Source organism: Hippopotamus amphibius, chromosome 5 (genome assembly GCF_030028045.1).
Source record: "Hippopotamus amphibius kiboko isolate mHipAmp2 chromosome 5, mHipAmp2.hap2, whole genome shotgun sequence".
In the NCBI taxonomy this organism is placed as follows: Eukaryota; Metazoa; Chordata; class Mammalia; order Artiodactyla; family Hippopotamidae; genus Hippopotamus; species Hippopotamus amphibius.
The window spans coordinates 125,933,040-125,957,391 of record NC_080190.1 but is presented as its reverse complement, the minus strand read 5'-3'; the positions used below and the strand labels follow the sequence as shown (position 1 = coordinate 125,957,391).

Here is a 24,352-nt window from a genome sequence, read left to right as displayed (position 1 = left end):
TGAGCTCATGGCCCTCAGAGCAAGGCAGCAGGGGAGGGCCCACGCCTGAGAAGACCTGCTCTCAGCCCGGTTCTGAGCCTCTGATCCAATTTCAGCAGCTCAGGCCTGTGCTGAAATTGTCACCTGAGCTCAAGCACATTGGTTCTTTCTGGGATGGAGCTTTGCTTCCAGTTCCAGATGTGCTGAACCCCCCTGCCCATCCACCCTCTCCCATTCATGGGCTTCCCATGGACCACATGCTAAATGTCGACCCTTTTTTTTTTAGGGAAGTTTTATTTAACATGTACCTAGGTAGTGCCTGGGAGAAACTGGGGTTTAGAGGAGAGGAGAGTGGGGCCTTGGAAGAGATGTAATTGGTCTCTCCAGAGTGCTACTCTTTATTTAGACTGTCTGAAAAAGGCTAAAAATCTTGTTACTTTTTATTTAGACTGCTTGAAAGAGGCTAAAAATCTTGGGAAAATGCATCATTTGGATAGATAGCTTTGTTGATCATGTTTGTGTGTATGTGTGGGTTAAAATACACAAACATAAAATTTACCACCATAGCCATTTTTAAGTGTATGGTTCAGTACTGGTGTGGACATTCACACTAAAACCAATTTTCAGAACTTTCATCTTGCAGAACTGAGACTCTAACCTCGTTCAACACAACTCCCCTTTCCCACTCCTCCCAGCCCTGAGAGCCACCACTCTGCTTTCTGTTTCTGTCAGTGACTGCTCTCAGGACCTCAAATAAGTGAAATCACATAGTATTTGTCTTCGTGTGTGTGTGCAACCAGCTTATTTCATTTAGCATAACGTTCTCCAGGTTCCTCCATACTGTGGCCTACGTAAGAAGTTCCTCCCATTTTTAAGGCTGAATCATAGTCTATTGAATATTAATTATACAGTAATCTAGATTCCATATGGTAATTCATAAACAATGGATTTTGTTTGTCCTTCATCCGTTGATGGACACTGGGGCTGCTTCCACACTTTGGCCCTTGTGACTGATGCTGCCACGAACATGAGTGTGCAAGTATCTCTTTGAGACCTTGCTCCCATTTTTGGGAGGTACATACCCAGGAGTGGAATTGCTGCATAATAATGGTAGTTCTTGGCTTACTTTTTTGAGGAAACTCCATACTGTTTTCCAAAGCAGCTGTACCAATATACATTTCCACCAACAGTGCACGAGGGCTCCAGTTTCTCTACATCTTCACCAATGCTTCTCATTTTCTGGTGAATTTTCGGTTTGTTTGTTTGTAGCCATCCTAGTGGATGTGAGGTGATGTCTCATTGCAGTTTTGATTTGCATTTCCCTAATGATTAGTAACGTTGAACATCTTTTTATGTGTTTATTGGAGATTTGTATATATATGTTCTTTGGAAAATGTCTATTTAAGTCCTTTGCCCATTTTTAAAATCAGGTTATATGTTTGATTTGCTAATAATGCTTCAAAAGAGAGAGATAGCAGAGGCTCACCTGAAATGGGGGTTAGAATAGAATCTAGCCTGTAGGGGTGGTATAAAAATTGAATAAGAAGACGCGGGTAAGCACATAATACAGTTGATAGCATTTAAGAAGTGTTGTTATTATTAAATACTTAATTTTATTATGAAGATAGTATGATACCTTAGAGCAAAGGCTATGAAATAGGAGGAGAAATTACCCAGGGTTCCCCCCTTAACACAAGCTTTCTCTTTTTGTTTTTTTAATTAAAATTTTAATTTTAAAATAACTGTAGGTTCACATGAAGTTGTTAGAAATAATACAGAAGTGAGAAATCTGTTCACACAAACACTTATACACAGATGTTCATAAATAAGAGCATTATTTTTTATAAATTTATTTATTTATTTATTTACTTATTTATTTTATTTATTGGCTGCATTGGGTCTTCGTTGCTACACACACGAGCAGGGACTACTCTTCATTGTGGTGTGTGGGCTCCTCATTGTAGTGGCTTCTCTTGTTGTGGAGCACAGGCTCTAGGCACGTGGGCTTCAATAGTTGCGGCATATGGGCTCAATAGTTGTGGTTCACGGACTCTAGAGCGCAGGCTCTGTAGTTGTGGCCCACGGGCTTAGTTGCTCCGCAGCATGTGGGATCTTCCCAGCCCAGGACTCGAACCCGTGTCCCTTGCATTGGCAGGCGGATTCTTAACCACTGCGCCACCTAGGAAGTCCAAGAGCATTATTGGTAACAGCCAAAGAGTGTAACCAACCCAAATGTCCATCCGTTGATGAACGGATAAGCAAAATGTGGTGTATCCATGCAATGGAATATTATTTGGTAATAAAAAGAATAAAGTCCTGATACATGTTACAGCATGGATGACCCTTGAAAACATGATGATAAAGGAAAGAAACCAGACACAAAGGACCACGTATTACACAATTCCATTTATGTGAAATGCCTGAAACAGGCAAATCTGTGGAGACAGAGTAGATGAGTGGTTGCCACAGGTGGGGGGTGGGGGGACATGACTGTTGGTGGGTACTGGGATTTTTGGGGGGCCATGAAAATATTCCAGTAATTGGTTGTGGTGATGGTTCCACAAATCTGAATGTACAAAACCCAATGAATTGTATACTTTAAATGGGAGAATGGTATGGTATATGAATTATGTTTCAACAAGGCTATCGTATATATAAGAGAAATAATGCAGAGAGGTCCCATGTAGCCTTTACATCTTGCAAAAGTATGGTATTGTATCACTGCCAGAATATTGCTATTGAAAGTTGTTTGTTTTTTAATTGTGCTTTTCTCCTTCTAGTTTTGTATTAAAGAAAGGAAAGAAGAAAGGGAGGGAGGGAAGGAAGGAAACAAGGAAGGAAAAGAAAGAAAAGGAAAAAAAATAGAAAATTTCGATCTGGGATCCTGTGCGAGTATGGTTCTGTGATCTTGGCCGCCAGCCAGGGAGCTCTTCCTTAGCCACTGAAATTACGTCAGTTTGTTGAATGCATTCAGTAGAGGAAAGCTGGGAATAAAACCAAAAGAATAGTGGTGGGTGATGTGCTGCGAATCAGGTCAAAGGATGCCCCTCTCCCGTGTGTGTTTGCACGTCTCATCCTGACTGAGGGTCTCTTTAATAACAAAATCTGTGCAATCTAGAGCTGCCAGAATTGAGTTTTTACTTCTCAGGAGATAAGCTGGCTAGCTTTGCTCATGGATAGGAAAAGGACAACGAATTAAAAATCGTATCCCTGTTAATCAAATAAGTGAATATTTTCATCAAGCGTGAGAAATGGCTCATAGACTCCCAGGCCCACTTTATGGTCGGGATTTTTTGGTCTGAAGCAAAGTGGACAAATACGAGGAAGTGGTCTGTTCTGGGGCGGGGAGAACAGGGGGTGGGGATAAAAGAAAGAGGAGTTTCTCTCTCAAGCTGTTTCCTCTTGTCCGTGTGATCCTCTGACATCTGGCTCAGAGACACGTTTTCCTCCACGGGCTGTTGGATTCCCTGGGAACTGACCCATCAGTGACACAAAGGGTGACGTTTCCTGTTGCCGCTTGGTCTCTGAAGAGACTTTGGGAAAGAAAGGAAACTGGTTTTGCATTGAATTTTGCTTGATCAATTTTCATGGGAGCCAACTGCACTGAAGTCAGTCACCAGCCACCTTTTGAAACCAGCTACGTGCATCTTTTTGTAAAACCACCTCCACTTTGTGGTTGTTCGGTGCTTTTTGTTAAGTTAGTCACACCTGGCCTTGGAGATTTCTCAGCTTTCTTTACCTGTAGCAGAGCGGCACCTGCAGGAAATTATTTACTACTTTCAAAAGATTTTTTTTTACTTAAAAAAAAATTTTTGTGACTTCATTTTTTTATTTATATTTTTTTAAAATTTTATTTTTTATTGGGGTATAGTTGATTTACAATGTTGTGTTGGTTTCAGGTGTACAGCAAAGTGAATCAGTTATGCATATACATATATCCACTCTTTTTCAGATTCTTTTCCCATATAGGTCATTATGGAATATTGAGTAGAGTTCCCTGTGCTCTACAGTAGGTCCTTGTTATTTATCTGTTTTATACACGGTAGTGCGTATATGTTTCCATCTGCAATGCCAGTCCAAATCTCCGTGACTGGTGTGAACCTGCCGGTACCAGGGAATATCTTGGTAAAGTACAAGTTGATCCTTAGCGCTGAATAAAGGTCATGCCTTTAGTGCAGATGGAACCTGCCATAACATGCAAACGTCACAGCCCTAGGAGACCGTGAGCGGCAGCTGTGGCCATCCAGGAGCTGTGTCGGACACAGATGTTTTGTTCACTGCTCATCTCAAACTCCTTGTCAGCATTTTTAATATCTTTAGCCACTGCAGTACTTCCTGGTAATTTTTCCCCTATGCTTGGAGAGCATTTTTTCCTTCATCCTTTAACCATAATTGTATGTTATGTGAAAGTCTCGGTGACTCCCAGAGCTTTTATGACGACAAAGGGAGAATAGTTCTGCCTCTTTCTTTTGTTGATTTGTAATGTAACAGGCAGACAGAAAAGTGCATACCATATACAGGTTCAATTTCACAGCTAAGGACAACATGAAAACCTGTATGGTGACCACCGAGAACGCACCCCGAAGCCCCCACTCACCCCTTGCCAACCACAACCCCACCTGTCCCCCAAAGGCAGCTGCAATTCTGCTTTTGCAGTAATTTCCTGACTTTTCTTTGTGGTTCTGCTGCTTTTGTATGTGGGGGTTTGTGCACACAGTGTAGTTTAGTTTTGCCTGTTTTTGCACTGTGAAGGAATCCGACCTATTTCTCACTGTTTATTGATGGCATTGGAGTCGTTCTCATGTCCTGGCTCCTATGAACAAGGCTACTGTGAACATTTTTGTGCCGGTTGGTGCCGGGGTCCATGAGTTTCTCTAGCTTATTCAGACGTGGATGTGCTGGAACACAAGTGTGTGAACCTTCAACTCCACTAAATGCTGCCGGCTTAGTTTCCAAAGCTCTTGTTCAGGTTACACTCTCACCAGCAATGTTCCATTTCCTAACCACACAGTGGTTTTGGGTAGATGTGGGCCCCAGGTCAGCACAGCCCTGGCAGGTGGTCACTCAGTATAGTTGCACTAGAAAGGAGCCTGCTCTGTCAGCATCCTTCGAGGGACCTTGAGGATATTGTTGGAGACAGAAGCTTTACAGCTGAATTTCAGTGATGCTTATAAAAGGGCCCAGGAAAGGGCCTGCAGGACCTGCCCCAGCTTCCCTGCCAAGGAGCCAGCACCTACCAGCACTCAAGATTGTCAGACTTTGTCATTTTTGTCTCGCTGGGTGGTGGTTTCTCCCTGTGGCTTTCTTTGCATTTCACTGATTACTGATAAGATTGAGTTTCTTTCACAAGTTTATTAGTCATTAGAACATCATCTTTTTAAAATGCCTATCCAAGTTTGCCTATTTTTTCTATTTTGCTTATTGATTTGTAGGAATTCTTTATATATCCTGGACACTAGTCCCTTGTCAGTTGTATGTATCAAAGAGGGTATAGTTTCTTGTTACACCTTGCTATGCTTTGCCACACATCTATCAACATAAATGAGGACCTGTTTATGAACTTTTAAACAAATTATAATGGAACCTTCTTGATTCAAATGTAATATTAAAGGACTTCTGTTGGTGGGATTTACTTTAAATTTACTCTTTACGGCCATGAAAGGTCGTATTGTTTGTAATTATGCATTTAGGTGGAAATCAATTTAATATATTCATAATTCCATTATTTTGTGTAGGTTGCGGCTTTTGAAAATGACCTAGGACGATGTTTTGTCAGTTTTACATTACTGTCTTAGCCATATGTTCCCGCACTTACTTTATTTTATATACTACATTCTTCATTTTTCTGTAGGGCATGGGAAGCACTACTAAGTACAAATCAAAGGAGAATATAAAAGGAAAAGTTTTAACAGAAAAAACAGTATTTGTGATCTGAAGAAAAATTGACTAGAGTTGACCGTTAACTGTAAACTAATACTTTCTCTTACCCATTGGAAGGTGTGAAAATAGAAACATACTTCCTTTTTTAAAAAAATAATTCCTTTTGTAAAAAAAAAAAAGATACATGCTCATTCACAAATTTAATCAAAATAGAAAAGAAGAAAAGTCAAAGTCACCCCAAATTCTGCCACTTAGAGACCACCATTGTTGATTTGCACTGCGTGTAAGCTGTGTATAAACTGATAACCGTGTGACCTGAAAAGAGACTGGACATTTTCACATCACCATTCCTTAAACTTGTGTCTTTATTGGGGCAGGTGCTATCAGGCTGTAACCCACCAGGTAGAGGTGACCTGATGGGTGACTTGTGGTGGTGACCAGCTGCCACTCTCCTTTTTTTTTTGTACTTCCATGAGAGCTATGGAAAGGGAAGGGAAGGGAAGGGGAGGGGAGGGGAGGAAAAGAAAGGAAAAGAAAGGGACCTGTGATTATCTCTGTTTCTGCTTTCCAAACCACTGAGAAAAACTTTCCCAGGAGAAAATCAAGCTTGAAAGTAAGCACATCATGGTGGCAGGTCCCAGAAAAGTGGTGACTTGGGGGAACTATATTAAGGAGATGGTAGTTCCCAAAGTGCATTCTGGAGGGTGTGAAAGGGCACTTGAAGAAGTGTTCTGTGGTCAAGAAAGTGTGGGAAATGCTGTGGTTAATCGAATGAAACAGGCATCTTCTTGATGAGCTGTCCGTGCTGCCCCTGCATCTCCTGGTGCAGTGGGTGGGGTGGGCAGTGATACCCAGACAGTTCATCTCAGAGTCCTTCGTTTACACGGAATCACCAAATCCAGTTCTCTAAAAACTCTGGGAAATGCTTATTTGACTCTAGTGGATTGTTTGTACTTTAAAGTTAGTAAATTTTTTCAAGTGCAAAGCTTTTTCTTTTCTGATTATAAAAATAATGCACATTCATTGCAGTAAGTTTGGTAAAGAGTTAAAGGTATGGTGAACAAAATTTAAATCACCTATAATTAAGCCAGTACTCAGTGTATTTTGGTATATTTTCTTCCAGACCATTGGCAGTGTTTGTGTGTGTGTAAGAGTATACAGAGTTATGGTGTGTGGGGTTTTTTGGTCTTAGATAAAGAACATTTTGTTAATTAGAGAAAATCTAATTAGAGAAAATGGTGCAGTGCATATGGAGTTTTATTTTACTATTACTATTTTATATTACTATAGTTTTATAAAAACCTTTTGATTTCAAAATAATTTTAGGTTTTTTTGGTAAGGATAGTACTGAGAATTCCAGTATATCCTTTACTCAGCCGCCCCCTAATGTTTTGTTTTGTTTTGTTTTAATTAGGGTATAGTTGTTTTACAATGGTGTGTTAATTTCTACTGTACAGGAAAGTGAGGTAGAGTTCCCTGTGCTATACAGCAGGTTCTCATTAGTTATCTATTTTATTCATATTAGTGTATATACCTAATGTTACATATATAGGTTTTAGATCATGTTAACACTGTAGAGTTTATAGAAGTTTTTTCTGTCTATAACTAAATATTCTCTTAAGCCTGCATGAAGTTTTTGATAAAGCATGGCCTCCCTTCCTTTCTCTCGCTAGGTTACTATAATAACAGTACCAAGGTGGCTGTGAAAACCCTGAAGCCAGGCACGATGTCTGTGCAGGCATTCCTGGAGGAGGCCAACCTCATGAAGACCCTGCAGCACGACAAGCTGGTGCGACTGTACGCCGTGGTCACCAAGGAGGAGCCCATCTACATCATCACCGAGTACATGGCCAAGGGTGAGCGCCCGTCCCCCCAGCACCCGTGCCTGTGAAGCCCTGACCTTCAAAAAGGAAAACATCTAAATGTCTGGAGAATACACAGATAATTCAAATTGTAAAACAGCAGGGTCACTACCAAAGCATCAGGACATACAGGAAAACAAAGCCTTTTCATAAACCACCTCACTGGAAGTCATCTGTTATAAAATGAGTACATCGTCTCCCCAGCTTCTCTGCCCTTGTCTCCATTTAAATACATATTATAGTATACCTGGTCGGCCCGAGGAAATATTTGTCAAAGAAGTAAATATGGGTTTCAAATAAGAGTATAATTGTTGTGGGTTCCAAATGTGAGTTCTCAAAATTTCGAAACCAGTCCCTTTTCCTCTTTAGCATCATCTAAATGTAAATGTTAAGGGTGTCACTTCAAAATGTAAGTATTTTAAAACCTTGTCAAAGTCAAATTCCTGTGTCGTCACAGCATCCCTGAAGAAGAGGTTTCTAGCAACCGTCTTTTCTCCCGTTGTTGTCACCTTCAGATAAAGGATCTTGAGTCACCATCCTTCTTCTTCCAGTAGAAAGACTAATAAATGGTTGAGTGATTTCTAAAGAATCTTCGGAAGGAATGAAGGAAGAAAAGACACAGAAGCCATAAACCAGAATTAACAATGATCTTCTGCAGAATGGAGATTATAGTGTGATATCATAGCTGAATAGGCTATAAAGATATTATCACATTTTCTTATTTAATATATGTTAATATTTCAGAATATTAGTCCCTCAGAATCCATCCAATAAAGGACATTGTTTTTTTAAAAAAAAGCCATATGGCCTGTGGCTTAGGTTGCTACAACCCAGCAACCAGGCTCAGGATCAGACATTGAAGCAGGAATTCAGTAGGTACTTGTTGCATTAATTAACTAATAGTATTTCTTAATCACACATGTAAACATGAGTTTCTCCTGATCGCAGTGCCTGCCTTGTACTGAGCAGTTACTATATGTCAGACTGCCCTTGATGTCCTCCCTGGGCAGGGGTTGTCTCACTCAATCTTTCCAGCAGTCTGAGGGCTAAGTACCATTGTTCTGTGCTGTGGATTTTTTTTTTTAATTTTTAATTTTTTAACTTTTTATTTTATATTGGAGTGTAGTTGGTTAACAATGTTGTGTCAGTTTCAGGTGTACAGCAAAGTAATTCAGTTATACCTATACATGCATCTCTTCTTTCTCAAATTCTTTTCCCGTTTAGGTTGTTACGTAGCACTGAGCGGCTTCCCTGAGCTGTGCAGTGGGTCCTTGGTGGTCATCTGTTGTAGACATAGGGGTGTGTGTTGTGGGTTCACTGAGCCCTTACTACCTGCCAGCGCCCTGCCGCATGTGTTACCCTCATCCTCCCGTGGCCTCTAATGGAGCTCCTGGGACCTGCCCTCTTGACAGGGACTCGGAGGAAGCACGGAACTTGCCCAAGGCTACCCTCAGGATGGCACTATAAGTTCTAGAAGAAGAAGCAGGTCATGTTTTGGAGATGAAGCCCCAGGAAGCAGAGACTTTGCCTGTGGGCCCGAGCACTTTTAAGTAAGGTCTCACTTTCCTCCAAAGCTCAGTCGGTTCATCAAACACTCAGTGGGCACCTGGGGTGTGGCTGAGGTCTGTGCTGTACACACAGGGGAGTAGCCCAGCTGAGTGCCTGCTGTGGGCACGGGCAGACCCGCTGGGAGGACTGGCTGGTTTCTGTCCCCGAGAAGCTCTGGAGGTCAGGTGCTGCAGGATGTGTACCGTGGGGGCAGGTACAAAGTGCTCAGTGGCAAGAAAGCTACCTGGAGCTCATGTACATTTCACATCAGGTCAAAGGGGACAGGTTAGAGGTGACTGGGTTTGACCAACATCAGGAAAAGGCTCTGTGACCACACAGATTTACAAAGCAGTCGTTTTGGGACTTCCTAGGTGGCACAGTGATTAAGAATCCACCTGCCAATGCAGGGGACACGGGTTCGATCCCTGCTCCAGGAAGATCCCACATGCCGAGGAGCAACAAAGCCCGTGCACCACAACTACTGAGCCTGTGTGCCACAGCTACTGAAGCCCAAGCGCTTACAGCCTGTGCACCACCACAAGAGAAGCCACCACAATGAGGAACCTGCGCGCCACAATGAAAAGTAGCCCCCAACTCGCTGCAACTAGAGAAAGCCCACACGCAGCAAAGAAGACCCAACACAGCCAAAAAATAAACATAAAATAAAAGCAAAGCAGTCATTTTGCGTGCTCCCCCGTCCCTGCCCTGCCAGTAGGGATGATCGTTTGAATTTTGTTTGGATTTTCTTCTTGTGCATTTGAACTGCACTAACGAGCTCTCCCTCTACCAACAGGCAGTTTGCTGGATTTCCTGAAGAGCGATGAAGGGGGCAAAGTGCTGCTTCCAAAACTGATCGACTTCTCTGCTCAGGTGAAGTATGCAAAAGCGGGCCTGCTATAAATTTGCAAAACCTCCCTGCTTCAGAGTCGGGTTGGAATTGCACTTCCAGGGTGAAGGGCTTTGCCTTGCATTTCCCAGTAGTGGTGATGACAAAAAGACCTCCCAGAGGACATGTCCTTGGAGGCGGCGATGGGTGTTGCCCTTGGAATGTGGGTGCAGGTGTCGAGTGTGGACTTGGATGCCCTTGACTCTGAGCCGGGCCCACCTCTTTATACTTGGGTCCATCTCCGCACGAGAGGTGGGGCCGTGCCGCTGAGCTGATCACTTTGCGCGTATTTTGGAGAAGCCGCTCCACGAGGTGTAAGCGCAGCACCTTCTCAGTGATGCATCTGTGGTGTTTAAGTTCCTGATCTAAGGTACTGATGCGTTTAAGTCCTCAGTGTTCCCCAAAACAGAGGACCTGCCTTCCCTCTCTACCCCCTTTCACTCCTTCTTGTTGGGTGTGTCTTTAGGATTCTGAGAAATACTCATTTATAGCATTTCTAGTAACAAGCCTGAAAGTTGCAAATTTGGGTAGTTTGGAATCACGTGATGTTTTCTGACGTGTATGTAAGAGGAGAGGGAAGTTACCCAGAAACCCAGCCCTGTGCCTGGATCGCAAGGAAACGCACACTCGAGTGATGCCAGCTACTGACTTTTCATGGTTTCGTCGTGTCCGTCAGTCCTGTTCAGCGATTTGCTTGTCTCTCGAGATTGGTCATGGGTGGTTCATGCTGGGAAGACCATGTACCATAAAGCCCAAAGGACCACGAGAGGTTTCTAGAAGTTCTGGGAAAGGGGGCTCTTTATGGTCTTCCTTTCTTACTCCCATTTCTTCCTCAGCCCCTCTTTTAAAAGTTGGGAAATTGATAAGGCCTGTTGGGAAGATGAGGCTGAAGGAATGAACTCACCCACCGGTGAAGCACTTTCAGGAAGAAAGGCCCAGGACACATACCTCGCAGCAGAGTGTTGGGGACAGAGCCGGGGCCCAGCGTCCAGGGCTGGAGCTTGTGCCGAGGCTCGTGCACTCAGTGGCCGTTGTCAGGAGGGTCTCTGCCTCGCTGGGTTGGTTTATTCTCCTGTCCAAGGGAACTGGTCATTCCTGCTTCAAGGAGAAGTGTTGAGGGTTAAGTCAAACGAAGTGTCGTGGACAGGGCGCTCCAGAGGTGGCTGGTGGATGCTGGGGAAGGAGACCCTGGGGGCAGTCGTCCCTTCCCTGTGGTCAAGGCGGGCGAGGAAGTCGTCCTGCTCAGCCCTCACCCTGTCTGCAGAACTGGGGCGCTTAGTAGGTTCCTCATCGCAGTAGGCAATTCAGATGGCATCTGCGACTCTAGTATCTGGTATAAGAAGAAGCAAAATTGCTGGGCGGGGCTGGAGGAAGCAGCCCTGACCTTCAAACCCTCTCCTGAAACTCTCTCAGCTGCTCCTCGGAGGCTCTGTGGGATCCCCAGGGTTCCAGGCCCGCGGTTTGAAAACCACTGCTGTACAGTAAATCGAGAGATGACTTGATGGGCGCAGCTCTAGACCCTGTGCGGACAGGAGTCAGGAGACGAGGGAAGCAGATGGCTGATAAGCCCGCGTCACAGTCGGCACCGGTTAATGGGGCCCTCTGCTCACCCTGCAGGGTGAGGGCGTTGAGGGGTCTCACAAAGCCTCCTCAGGAAGGAAGAGGGGTGACAGGGATGGGGACGAGTGGGGCATGTGGCCTGGAGGCCTGAGTGGTCATTCCTGTCCCAGTCCTAAGGGTCTCATCTGTGCCTGCCGTTCTGTAGGGTGGAAATTAGCATGTCGGGCGTGTACGACACCTTGGGTAGGACTTTATCTTGTCATGAGGGCATTTTATATTTGATTCTATACAGCTTACCTTATGAAACCTTGACATCTTTGGAGTTTAATGTCCACGTCAAGACCTCCGTGTCTAATCTTTAACTTTTATATTATTCCTATTGTTACAAAGGTTAACTTTTTCTAATAGAAACCAGTTGGGTGGAAAGTTGCTTTCTAAACCTTTGTAACTTGCAAAGTCAGTTATCACGGAGGCCGGCACTGACCGTGACTTTCAGGTCGTAGGTTCCAGGGGGGCCGGGAGCAATCAAGGCCACTGCCACTGCTCAACGTCCAAGCCAGTATACCAAATCCAGCTCACGCGATGATGCTCTTGCCTGCCTCTCTCAGGCTGGCTTTCCCAGCCGTGACCGCCGGGTACGACATCTAGTTTAAGTGCAGGAGTGCTGACTCCAGGGAGAGTCAGCAGCACCCAGGAAGCCCCTGGCAGGTGGGGTCAGCACGAAATTCATGGTCTTTACAACGGAACTTGTTCTCCTTTTGAGTCCATCCCTGTTCGTGGCACAAACCCCACCCGGACTCTTCCCCAGCCCTCCCCTCAAGGGGGAGCGCGTGAGACCTGCTGCACCTTGATTATTATCTGTTTCGTCTGCTTGTGGCTTTTCTTATTATCATATTGGAGCGGCTGCACCTTGGCCGTGAGGGTGGGGCCTGTGCGCCCCAGTCTCAGTCCGAGATCATGTACCGCACACACCCGCACCCTGTTACCTACGCCCGCGGCCCCGCCCTGCTGTGATACCGCCTGTTCCCTTTATGACTGGCACTCACCAGCACTCCTTCACCTTTATGTGCCTTTCTCAAACGACCTCTATTCCTAGAAAGTCATCTCTGAATTTTTTCTCCTTTTCCTCTCCAGCATGTGCCAGTAATTAACATTGCCGCTTTCACATAGTGAATAACTTAAGAACAGTAAATATGAATAAAGTTGCCCCAAGGTGACAGAGGACAGGGACTTCCCTGGTGGTCCAGGGGTTAAGTCTCCACTCTTCCAATGCAGGTGGTGCAGGGCGCAGGTTCCATCCCTGTTTGGGGAACTAAGATTCCGCATGCCATGGGGGCGGCAAAAAAAAAACACAAAAAACGATGCAGGATACCCGGATACCTAATAATCCAGCCTTTCCTATCCCTTTTCTCCCCTTGACCATTTAGAGTGGAAGAATTGGTGCGTCCATGTGGTGTTTGAACTCAGTTAGCAGCCTGTCAAATATGTTTACGCTTTCCTTTTTCCGTTTGCATTGTGAATAGCATCAGAGATTTGGGAAACTGAGTGTTCACAAGAAACTGAAGTTACATTCAGCAGGTTTTCGCAGTGGGGGACTGAGAGTAGAAATAAATCAGTTGACTGACTCCCAGCCCCAGAGGAATAAAGAAACAGGGGAGGGGGAGCGGAGAGGGGGATGTGAGGGACAGCTCTGGGGCTTTTCCCAGACTCTCCTCTGGCCGCTTCTTCCCTCTCCCCACCACCTACTTCCCCATGCTCCTTTCCTCTCTGCGTTCTCCCTGAGGGCCCATCGAGACAGGAAGTGGGGTGAGGGCACGTGATCGCCTGTGCGTTCATGTGAGAGCTGATTTCATCACTTCCCGTCTCAGGATGAGTTCTGAAAGGCTCTTTGGAGCTCCAGTATAATCCACACCCCCCAACCCATGTGTCAGGCCACCTGCCTTCCTCTCCACTTAATGGAGGTTAAGAAATCCCAGCTACATCAGCTCTATCCAGTGCTTTTCTTCTTGTAGTCAATGAGGCCATCTTGTCCTTTTTGTGTGGAAGTTGGAAAATGACCCCTTTGCAAAGAAAGTTTGATACTTTCAAAGCAGAGAGAATTTGCCTAATTCCCTTCCAGCCCTTGCCTCATGTAGGAGAAGAAAAGTGAACTTGGAAAGAGGAGAGGGGGAAATCTGTGGGAACTTCCTTCAGCAGAGGCAGAAATGGAATTGTAGACTAGTCAAACAGAGAGGAAAAAGAAGTGGGAAATTCACAGTTGTAACATGGAGGTCAGATAAATCATCTTGTAATTCAGGCCAGGGAATCAAAGCATTGCTTGGTCTCTGGAGGCAACATCCCCGAGGTACAAAAAGTACCAAGAATGAAATGGATTTAGGTGTGAGTAAAACTCTAATAAAAACGGGAAAATCAAAGCTGTTGTTATAATCATGGCAACAAGTAACATTTCTTTGAGTCTTTCTGGATGATAAAGCACTTCTACCTCCATCATTTAATTTGAGCCCAACAACCTTGAAAGTATTTATATTGTTATTTAATACATTTGACAGATGAGGAGGTGGCGCGGGATGTGTCCAAGATTGCAGACTAGTGGGTAGAATTGCTGGGCTCCATCCTGGTTCCCCTGACTCTAGATAAGCGGTCCTTTCCTCTGCACCCCACTCCGTGATCAGAGTTGCCCCGTGATGATTTTGCACCGGACACAGTGCTGAGAACGCGTTTCCCCCTTTTATGGATTTTGATGATCAGCATTAATAATATCTTTAGCTTTTTTTCCCCCAAAAAATCTCTATTACAAAGATGCACATCTTTCTATCACACAGGGATCACGCACGAGATACATTTTGCCCCTCCTGTTAAAGTTTAAGCCACATTCAAGCTGGAAATTGGGAAAACAGGCAGGTAGGATACCTCAGTCTACAATCATGTGATCTCAGCCTGTTTAGTGCAAAGGCCTTTGACATTAGAATTTCTAAGTCTGCCCTCATTACAGTGTCTGCTGACCAAGAAAACAGCATATAGATTGGGGATCCTTTGTAATAACTCTAAGTCGAAACTCACCAGTCATGTTGGTGGTAAATGGGGTCTGAAGTGTCTGGAGGGGGCTGTTGTGGGGAAGTTTCTGGAATACTTGCCAATGAATGGGTGTCCTCATTCTGTCTCTTTGTAAAGAATCTAAAAGATAAGGTAGGCTCTCACTGTCCAGCTCAAGGCTCTCCTCCATACCTCCCCAACCCACAAATAACGTCATAATAAAGCAGCAACATTATTTTCAAAACCTTTATTGGTATTAACCCCTAATTAAAGTGTCATCACATTTGTCCTTTGGCTGCGTTGGGTCTTCGTTGCCACACACGGGCTTTCTGTAGTTGTGGCGAGCAGGGGCTACTCTTCTTTGTGGTGTGTGGGCTCCTTATTGTGGTGGCTTCTGTTGTTGTGGAGCACGGGCTCTAGGCATGTGGGCTTCAGAAGTTGTTGCTCCATGGCATGTGGGATCTTCCCGGCCCAGGGATCGAACCCATGTCCCCTTTGTTGGCAGGCGGATTCTTAACCACTGTGCCACCAGGCAAGTCCTGTGTGCATTTAGTCTACTTAAACTGGAGGGAGATTCACATTGAGATGTGGGATCAGGTTCCATGACAAGTGGAAACTCAGGTGACTGGCTTGGTTTGCGTTTTCATCCAGGAGGCCAGGTCCCCACCCCACTTCATATTTGATCTCCTTCTTTACATGGGAATTCTCATACATGACTCTAGGGAGGCCCCACATTCTCGCTTCTTTCAACCACAAGAGCCTCCCCCAGAAGGAAACGGCCAGTACTGCAGAAGTAGTTAATTTCACAGAATCATCTGACCTGGGTGCCACCCTGTCTGAGGGGTCACTCGGCCATCAGGACAGATGGTCCCTCAGTGTGTGTCTTTGAGGAACCACTGCTTGGAAGCCGTTCCCAAGGTAAAATATCTTATAGACACAGTGGGTCTCTCTGCACAATACGAGAACTATCAGTGCCACTTTGTGAATGGAGCTATTGATGATGTTAATATGGTGCACTGAGTCGGAAAACCTGCTCCAACCTGGGGAGAATCCCCCTGGGGCCCCGTGTCCTCATCTGTGAGGAAGGGCAGAGGTCAGCTTTCCCATCACCTCGGCTCTGATGTTCTACGACTAAGAAAATCTGCTTAGAATATCTATGTCGATTATCACCCGAAAGTTAAAATGAATGCTTTTGAATACATTCAGAAGGCGTTGATATAGATTCTGACATCGCTAAATAAAGGAATATGAATGTATCACATGGATGTAGTGCCCAGGTGACAGGCCCGTAAATCCTCTATTATCTTTTCTGAATAATGAATTTTATGTCTGAGGCTTAAACTTCAGCCATACTTACAAAATAGACAAACGAAAGTAGAGTTACTATCAGAATTGCAAAACTGATCCTATGTAGTTTCCTCCTGAAAAAGTTGAAAGACTAGGAAACATTTTAAAATAGTGTAAAACAGGAACTTTTTTTTTTATGTTAGGTGGTTGGGGTGTTTAGCATATTTAAGCAAAGGAACAAAGACTGGTTGTTTAACATAGTGAATAAGGCAGAAGAAGTTATTCTTGATTGAATTTTGATTGGAAACCTTTCTAGCACCAATAGGATACTTTCAGCTCACGTCCAGGAACTTCCCACCCGGAGGTGGATCCGGGCAGGTTGCTTGGCAGTTTTCTCCTTATTCCTGCGAGTGATGGGAGCCTGCAAACGTCTCAGCAGGAATGAGATGCTCTGTGCCCCAGGCACAGCCGTGCTGAGGAGGGAGGGGGGCTGGAGTCCGGGGTCTTGGGAGGGAGGATGGGCCCAGTGGAGCCCCACCTGCATCACACATGTGCAGGAGCAGAAAGTGAAGGTGACACCCGGCATCTGGATGGGCAGCCGAGTGCTTGGGACCGTGGGTACCGGATTTCGGAGGAGCGGGGTATAGGTTTTGCTGTGGGGGTTGAAGTGTCGTGGGACACCCAGGTTGAGATGTCCCAAGTGGTTGGGGCTTTAATAGGTCTGGGCTTGGAAGTGGGATGCGAGCTGGAGAGAGTTCTGGGGGCTGCCCTGTGGACCGTCCCCGCAGGGAGTCGATGGAGGCCCCCAGGGGCTGTGCGGGCGTGCAGAGGAGGGCCCAGGGCAGCACCTTCGCAAAGGGCCAAGAGAGACCTGCGTGAGGTCGTGGTCCGGGGAGACAGTCCTTAGGGAGGAGGCAGGGCCTGATCAGAACTGAGAAACGTGCACTGGATTTGCAACAAGGAAGCCCTGGGGAGCTTGGCTGAACGCTTCCAGCGGTGATTTTGGTGGAAGCTGGCGGGGACCTCGTCCCGTTCCCTGTACCGAGCTCTCCTCCTCTGTCCCCAGTTCCTGGAATCCCTTCCTTTGTCTCCGGAGCTCCTCTCTAAACCCTGCTGCTTCCTCCTCCTCCCCCTCCTCCACCTCCTCCCCGCTCACTCTCCTTCCCGGCCTCTCCTAGCCCTGCTATCCAAGCAACTGATTTCTGTTATTCCTTGAATGGAATTTGTTTGGTCCTTGTTTTTAAAAACAGGTTCATATTGATTTTTTTCTACCTAGGAAAAAATGAACTAAAATGATTTCGAGTGAACTTTAAATGATTGGTCTTTTAAAAGCCATGGTTTTGTAGAAAAAAGCTTTCTTTCCCATCCCTGGAACACATGCTTTAAGCCACTAGTGTTCCATCACTCGCTGGTTTATATAAAATCCAATATAATGCTTGTTTGAAGTTGAGTTGCCAAAAGTCAGCGCCCTGCCCAGTTTAAGAACAGTCTGTTGTCCTCAGAGTTCCTTCTGAAGTCAGGGTGGCGCCTGGAGGCACTTTCCCCGGTTTTGCTGGGGCAGGTTTGCAGCCCCCCGCAGCACAGCAGAGCCCAAATTCAGTGCCCCCCTAGGGCGGGATTGCATTCCTGCCTCCCTGGCACCTCAGCTCTGATCTCTGGCCTGGCTGGCAGCCTGGGGTCTTGCCTGAGTGCCAAAGGGATGCTTCCACGACCACAGGGCCACCAGAGCACAGCGAGGTGGAGCCCAAAGCCACATGGTACCTGCCACGGGTGCCACCCTGCAGCCTCACCCCCTCCCCGTACCCAGACCCCTTCCCCAGTGGGTGGCACTGGCCCCAGCCTCCAGCCCCCCAGAGCCCCACCCCGGCCCGAGGCCAAGGGTGCAGCCCCAGGCGGTGGGCCCCCACCCCAGGGGCAGTTTCCTTAAGCAAACCCTCCTTCCATTTCCAAAACGTATCTCCTGCCTCCCACCCGCCACCGTCTCTCATCCGGGCCGTTGCAGGTGCCCTGACTGGGGCTGCCAGGTTTAGGCACCCAGGGCACCCAGTGAAATTTGAATTTTGGATACACCACAAGTAACTTGAGTAGGAGTGTCCCCTTTGTGTTTTACCTGGCAGCCCTGCGCCTGAAGGGCCTCCCTCCCTCTTGTCTCTTTCCCTTCCTCTTTCCAAGCTCCAGGGAGCAGGCAAAGCCAATTGGATAAATTTGGTTTTGCATTTTTTATTATGGTCAGATAGACTGGGCATAAAAGCTACCATTGTAACCATTTCTCAGTGTCCAGTTCTGTGGCACTAAGTGCATTAACCCTGCTGTGCCGCCAGCCCTAATGTCCATCTCCAGAACTTTTTCATCTCCCCAAACAACCCTCGTTGCCGGATGTCCCCGGCTCTTGGCAACCACGCTCTCGACTCTGCCTCTAACCATTTCCCTCCTCCAGGTCTCCCACTAATTGGGTGGTTTTGCAACCCTGCTAATAAGCACCCTCGGTGGACTCCATCACACCTGTAAAACTCCCGATGGCTGTGGGCTCAGGCCCCAGCACCTGGCTTCTGTGGGGTTTGCAGCCCAGCAGGCTCCCGTCTCAGTGTCTCTCCCAAGCCCACTCTGGGAGGCCACCAGCTCTGTTCCGCGCACTCTTTTCTCTCCCTCCCTCCCTGTCTCTCTCTTTCTCTCATCCGTTTCTTTCAGCGCACGTCCTGCAGCATGAACATTTGGGTGAGTTCTGTTTACCTCTGTGTCCCCAGCACTTACCACAGGACCGTGCATGCAATAGGTACTCAATAAATATTTGTTGAATGACTGCGTTGCCCCAATCCGGGGGCTGCCCACGTTCAGCTTAAAACAACAGATCCTTTCTTCTCTTCTTCGCGTGGCTCTGAACGAGTAATTAGAAGAACATGTGTTTCCACTGTTTTCTGGGTCACTTTTCAGGTGGATTTAACCATGAAGCATTTTCCTGATACATTTCTTCGCCCCCCCCACCCCGTCTAAGTGTGTTGACTTCCTTGCACAGAGCTTATGTTACTGGTCGATATCAAAGTGAGAAAAGAAGGAAGTAGACAAGAAGTATCTGGGCCTTTCCGAAAAGACAAAGAGCCGCCTTGTTTCTCATCCTCTGTGGAGGAAAGAGTGCCATGAGGGGTGAGAAATTGTCAACGAAATATGGAACACGGCGGCCAGGGGCGGATGTATTCAATTTTGGAAACATTTGTAAGCGAACAGGTTTTTCCTCTCTAGTGTCACTCAGGTTCCTTTGAGGCTGGAATTCAAGGGGCAATGAGACTGGCAGTCTCTTCTTAAAACCTCAGAGTCTGCAGCTCTCGTTGGCTATTCTACCCACACCGTCCCCGTGTCTGTGAGGTAATTATCTGGGCAGTGCTCCGGGTCGTCCCTGCGCAGTGACTGGTAACAGTCAGATTCGCACTCGTGTTGGCAGCGGTGTGTTTTAGCTGGTGTTCCCCACCGTTTCCAGACCCTCCATCTCCCCCTCTCAGGACCCCCGGCTTCGAGACCCGCCAGCCCACCGTCCCTCCTCGGATCGCCGGGCACTTCCTCTCAGTGCTGCACTCGCTCACCACCCCTCAACCCCCACAGCCCTCACCATGACTGGTGGTCATCCAGGCAGGTAGACCCTCAAACTCAGGCCCTGCTGTTTCTTGACATCCCCTCCCCCAGGACTCTGTCCTCATCCCGCAGAGCCCCCAGAGCCATGGTTATGACCGGTAACTCTGCCCCCGGGACCCCCGTTCCTGCCCATCCCCGCCCGACTGCTGTTTCACGCTCCAGGCCTTCAGCTCCAGCAGTGTCGGCCCCTTCTCACCACTTCCATCCATCCAGCCTCCCCCCACTTCCCACCTCCGTCCCCATGCTTCCTTCCCCCCCATGCCTCCGCCCCTCCTCCTGTGTTTCTCTTCTCTCCTGACCTGGCTTCTGTGTAGCCACCTTCCCCCTCTCTTTGTCACGTGCGCTCTGTTCAAGCCCAGCTCTTTACGTGTTTGGCCCCCACATGCACACACCGGCCGTGACCACTGTTGGTGGGAGGTACTGGGTCTTCGACTTGTAGACCAGTGACCAAGCCGCCCCGTGACGACGCGCACACCCCTGGACAGACGTTTCTCACCTTCTCCTCTGTCCCCAAACCTAAACTCCTTCCCCTCTTCCCACTCTCGGGGGGTCTTGCTGTCTCTCACTGAGAAGGAGAAGCCATCACACTCCCTCCTTCCTGATGTGACAGCCACCTGCACTGTGCATCACGTCCTGTCCCCTCTTGCCTTTCAAGACATGGCTCTAGAAATTCCGCACTAACATTTCCCCCTCATTTCTGTGCCATTCCCATAGAAATTACACTAAAGCCCTCCTTTTCCTCCACCTCCCTCTCCAGCTACCTCTGCCTCCATTTTCCTCCTCCCCATTACCACAAAGGTCCTTGAAGGACTATACTCCCTCTTTGCAATTCTCCCCCCGACACTCTGCTCTCTCTTGAACCCACCACCACTTGACCAAACAGCTCTGGATAAGTCATCATCGGTGACCCCACAACACAAGTCCAAGAGCATTCCTCAGCCTCATAGTGGCGTGCTTGGTCTCTCCCTCCTCCCAGACATTCTCTCTTCACTTGGCTTCTGGGACACCATCCTCTGGTTTTCCTCCCACTTCACTGGGAATTTCTTCCTCAGCTCCCAACATTTAAACATTGGTAGGTGCCAGAAGTCAGTCTGTGGACCTCCTCTTTCTCCATACTCACCTCCTAAGTGATCTCACTGAGAGCACTGTGTTACTTTCCTAGGGCTGCCATAACAAGTTACCACAAACTAGGTGGCTGAAATGACAGGAATTTATTCTCTCACAGTTCCAGAGGCTGGATGTCCTAAATAAAGGTATCAGCAGGGCTGTGCTCTCTCCAAAGGCTCTAGAGGAGGGTCCTTCCTGCCTCTTCCACCTCCTGGTGGCTCCTGGAATTCCCTGGCTTATGGAAGCATCACTCCTTCGCAGGGCCTTCTCCTCTCTGTGCATCTCAGATCTCTTCTGCCTTCTCTTATGAAGACACTGCTCGTTGACTTAGGGCTCACCCTAAATCCAGCATGTGATTTCATCTCGAGATCCTTAACTGATTAAATCTGCAAAAACTGAGGGTCCAGGTGGTCGTGAATTTGAGGAGGGGACACTATTGGGTTCAGTACAACTCTCTGTGTGCTGGGTGCTCTCAAGTTTATATCTCTGTCTTGAACTCCCCCCTGACCTCACTGCTCACCCAGCATCTCCACGTGGATGTGTATCAGGCACATCAAACTCAGTGCCTCCCAAACGAAGCACCTGTCCTCCACCTCTGAAACCTGCCCACCCATCGTCCCCTCCCCTTCCCCGATGGCAGTTCCATCCTTCCGGTTGTCAGGCCCCAAATCTTGAAGTCATTCCTGACGCTTTGTCTTACATGGTGCATCTAATCCTTCAGCAAATCCAGTCGATTTGACCTTGAAATAGATTCACAGTCCTAACTCCTCTCCTGCTGTAACTGACCCAAGTCGAACACTGTCTCGGGATGCGTGACCTCATAGCTGCCTAACCAGCCTTGGGCTTCAGCTCTGCTTCCTCCAGAGACCATCTGTCACACAGTAGCCAGAGTGCTGCCCTAAGACATCTTAACACTCTCCAATCCAGTCTGATAGGTCAGACTTAGTATTTCCCTATTGTAATTTGTTTTTATTTAATATAGATGAGGCGATGCATCTTTTCCTATATTTCTTCTTTGTTTGCAGGTTAGTTTTCTGGGAACTGTTCCTTTAAGTTTTTTCCCCATGTTTGGTTTTTAGTTCATCATTATACATCCTTTCTCATTATACTTTTCATTACATTAGGTTTGTACCATGTGTGCTGTTTCGTATGTATTGAACTGAATATTACAGTTTTTCATTTTATTAAAAACTCTCCGTAAACCTATATGTACCTATTACATTATAATCTTCTGCTTCTGTGACTGTGTCATGATTTCCTTACCATTCCCTAGTAGAGGGGCATTTGGAGAATCTCCACTTTTTCACTAACAATACAAAACATTTCTGTGGACAGACCTTTACTGACTGCACCTATTTTCTTGTGCCCCAATAGCCAGATAATAGGCTCAGAGTAGGAATGTTTTTGAGTCACTTGAGAGTCACAGCTTGTTTTCACTGAGAAGCATTGCATGTTTTCGTCCAGTGACTTGTTCCTCAGCTGGAGGTGTGTGGGGCATACCCACTCAGGTCACATTGCTCCTCAGAGGCAGCACCGATCTTGCCCTTACATCTCCTCTCTCCTGCAAAGGCCCAGACAGAAGAGCCAATGGCTGTTCTCTTGTTTCTCTATCCCTGGGATAAGTTGAGAACATTTTGCTTCCTTCTCCTTCCAAGGTGATAAGCATAGTTCATTAGCTGCAGATCAGGGGTAGGTCATGTAAATATTTATTTATTTGGCTGCGCTGGGTCTTCATTGCAGCATGCGGCATCTTCAGTGCCGCACGCAGGAATCTTTGTTGTGGCATTCAGGGTCTTTAGTTGCAGCATGTGAACTTAGTTGCGGCATGCAGGATTGAGTTCCCTGACCAGGGTTCAAACCCAGGCCCCCTGCATTGGAAGCATGGAGCCTTTGCCACTGGACCACCAGAGAAGTCCAGGGCTAGGTCATCTAGATGACAGTAGCAGCAGTGAAACTGATGCAGAAGAGGGGAGAGTAAGCACAGGAGATTTCTAATCTTAGTGTCACTTATTCACTGCCCTGTCCTGCGGGTGCAGAGTGGGCAGTTCCATCTCTGACTTGGGGAGGAGGGGTGGTGATCTTCGACAGGGCATCCCTTCACAGCCAGGGAGCCCCGTCCGCGGACTCGGAGTCTGGATCCAGCTGCTCCCGAGGATGGCGGTAGCCACTCAGCAGGGGGGCAGCATGCCTGAGGCTGCACTCGGGCGTTCGTGGGCCGCTCCGCACCCACAGCCCCTTGGCTCTAAGAGATCAGTGCTACTGTCAATTTCCCGTGAAGAACCAGATCTGGATGTGGGTCGTTTTGTTATTAATAGTAGTGGTATTAATATGAGTAACAGTAATCCCTGATCTCCGTCTTGCGTTGAGCAGTCTTGCATTCTCCTTTCCGGTCTCATCTGGACTCGGCCAGGTTGGTGCTATTCTTGTCGCCATTTTGCAGAGTGGACTACTTAAGATTTTGAGAAGAAACTTGCCCCTGTTTTGTATAAAACCCAAGGTGACTCGTCAGTCTCTGATCCACAGTCACAACTGAGCAACTCTCTCCTGAGGCGTCACGGGTTTACTTCCTGCTAATCCCTAACTGTGTGTGCACGTCAAGGCCAGGTTTACTTGAGGTTAGACTGAGGAGCGGCCTGGGGAGGAAGTGATACGGGAGGAGCCTTGACCGCTGCCCAGTGTGGTTTGGTCCCCCCAGGTGTGCATGGGCGTCCCCGTCCAGGGTGCCACCGCAAGCTGCCAAAGTGTTTCCAAAGCCTTTGCCGCCTTCTGCTGCAGCTTTCCCACAGCTGGAAGCTCCCAGTTTTATTTTTCAATAGTGATAAAATACACATAAAGTTTACCATTTCATCCATTTTTAAGTTCACCGTTCAGTGGCATGAAGTACATTCATGTTATTGTGTGGTCATCACCGCCATCATCTCCAGAACTCCTTTCATCTTACAGCACTGACACCGTGTACCCAGCAATTCCCCATCCTCCTTCCACCACCATCACCATCACCGTCACCATCAAAGCAATAGAGTCCGTTATTTCTTAGAACTTTTGCTTGGAAAAGAGGAAGAGAGAAGAATATTTTAATAACCCAATAAAGTTAAAACATATTTTCTAAGAAATTTGACCCCCAAATATAGCAAGGAATGAGCTCTCTATGCCATCCCTTCCTCCATCCAAATTATGGATGAAAGAGTGTAGGGATGCAGTATTGAGAATCAGTGAATATTAATAGATAGAAAAGTACATCTATGGGAACTGTCAAGTGCTACAAAGCAAATGCTGTCGTATTTGGAGTACTGAGGAGGTGTGTTCTTTTAGAAAACTCCGTTTTCTTAACATTTTATTTTGCTGTTGTCTTGAAATGGTCTTTTTAGGTCAGTTTGAGACTGACCCCAGGGGTGATATAGAGGACCCTTCAGAGAGGCTTGAAACCCCGTCAGAGAGACTGTAGGTTTTACCCATTTGTTCGTTTCCAACTTATTATTATTTTGTAAGCTTCCTTGGGCTTTTGAAAGTAACTAATGACTTGAATTCTGCTTTCCCCAAGTGTAGGAAGGACATATGTATCTAGAGAGCGATGCAACAATACTTA

General features: G+C 46.8%; 1 protein-coding gene across 5 annotated transcripts in view; it reads left to right on the top strand.

Moving 5' to 3' along the window:
- LYN (LYN proto-oncogene, Src family tyrosine kinase) overlaps nucleotides 1-24,352 on the top strand; it is a 105,294-nt gene that overhangs the window by 60,681 nt on the left and 20,261 nt on the right. For all 5 annotated transcript variants that reach the window (XM_057734093.1, XM_057734092.1, XM_057734091.1 and 2 more), the window contains 2 exons: nucleotides 7,533-7,715; nucleotides 10,063-10,139. In XM_057734093.1, coding sequence (XP_057590076.1) covers nucleotides 7,533-7,715; nucleotides 10,063-10,139 — 260 coding nt within the window. The remainder of the gene's footprint in view (nucleotides 1-7,532; nucleotides 7,716-10,062; nucleotides 10,140-24,352) is intronic.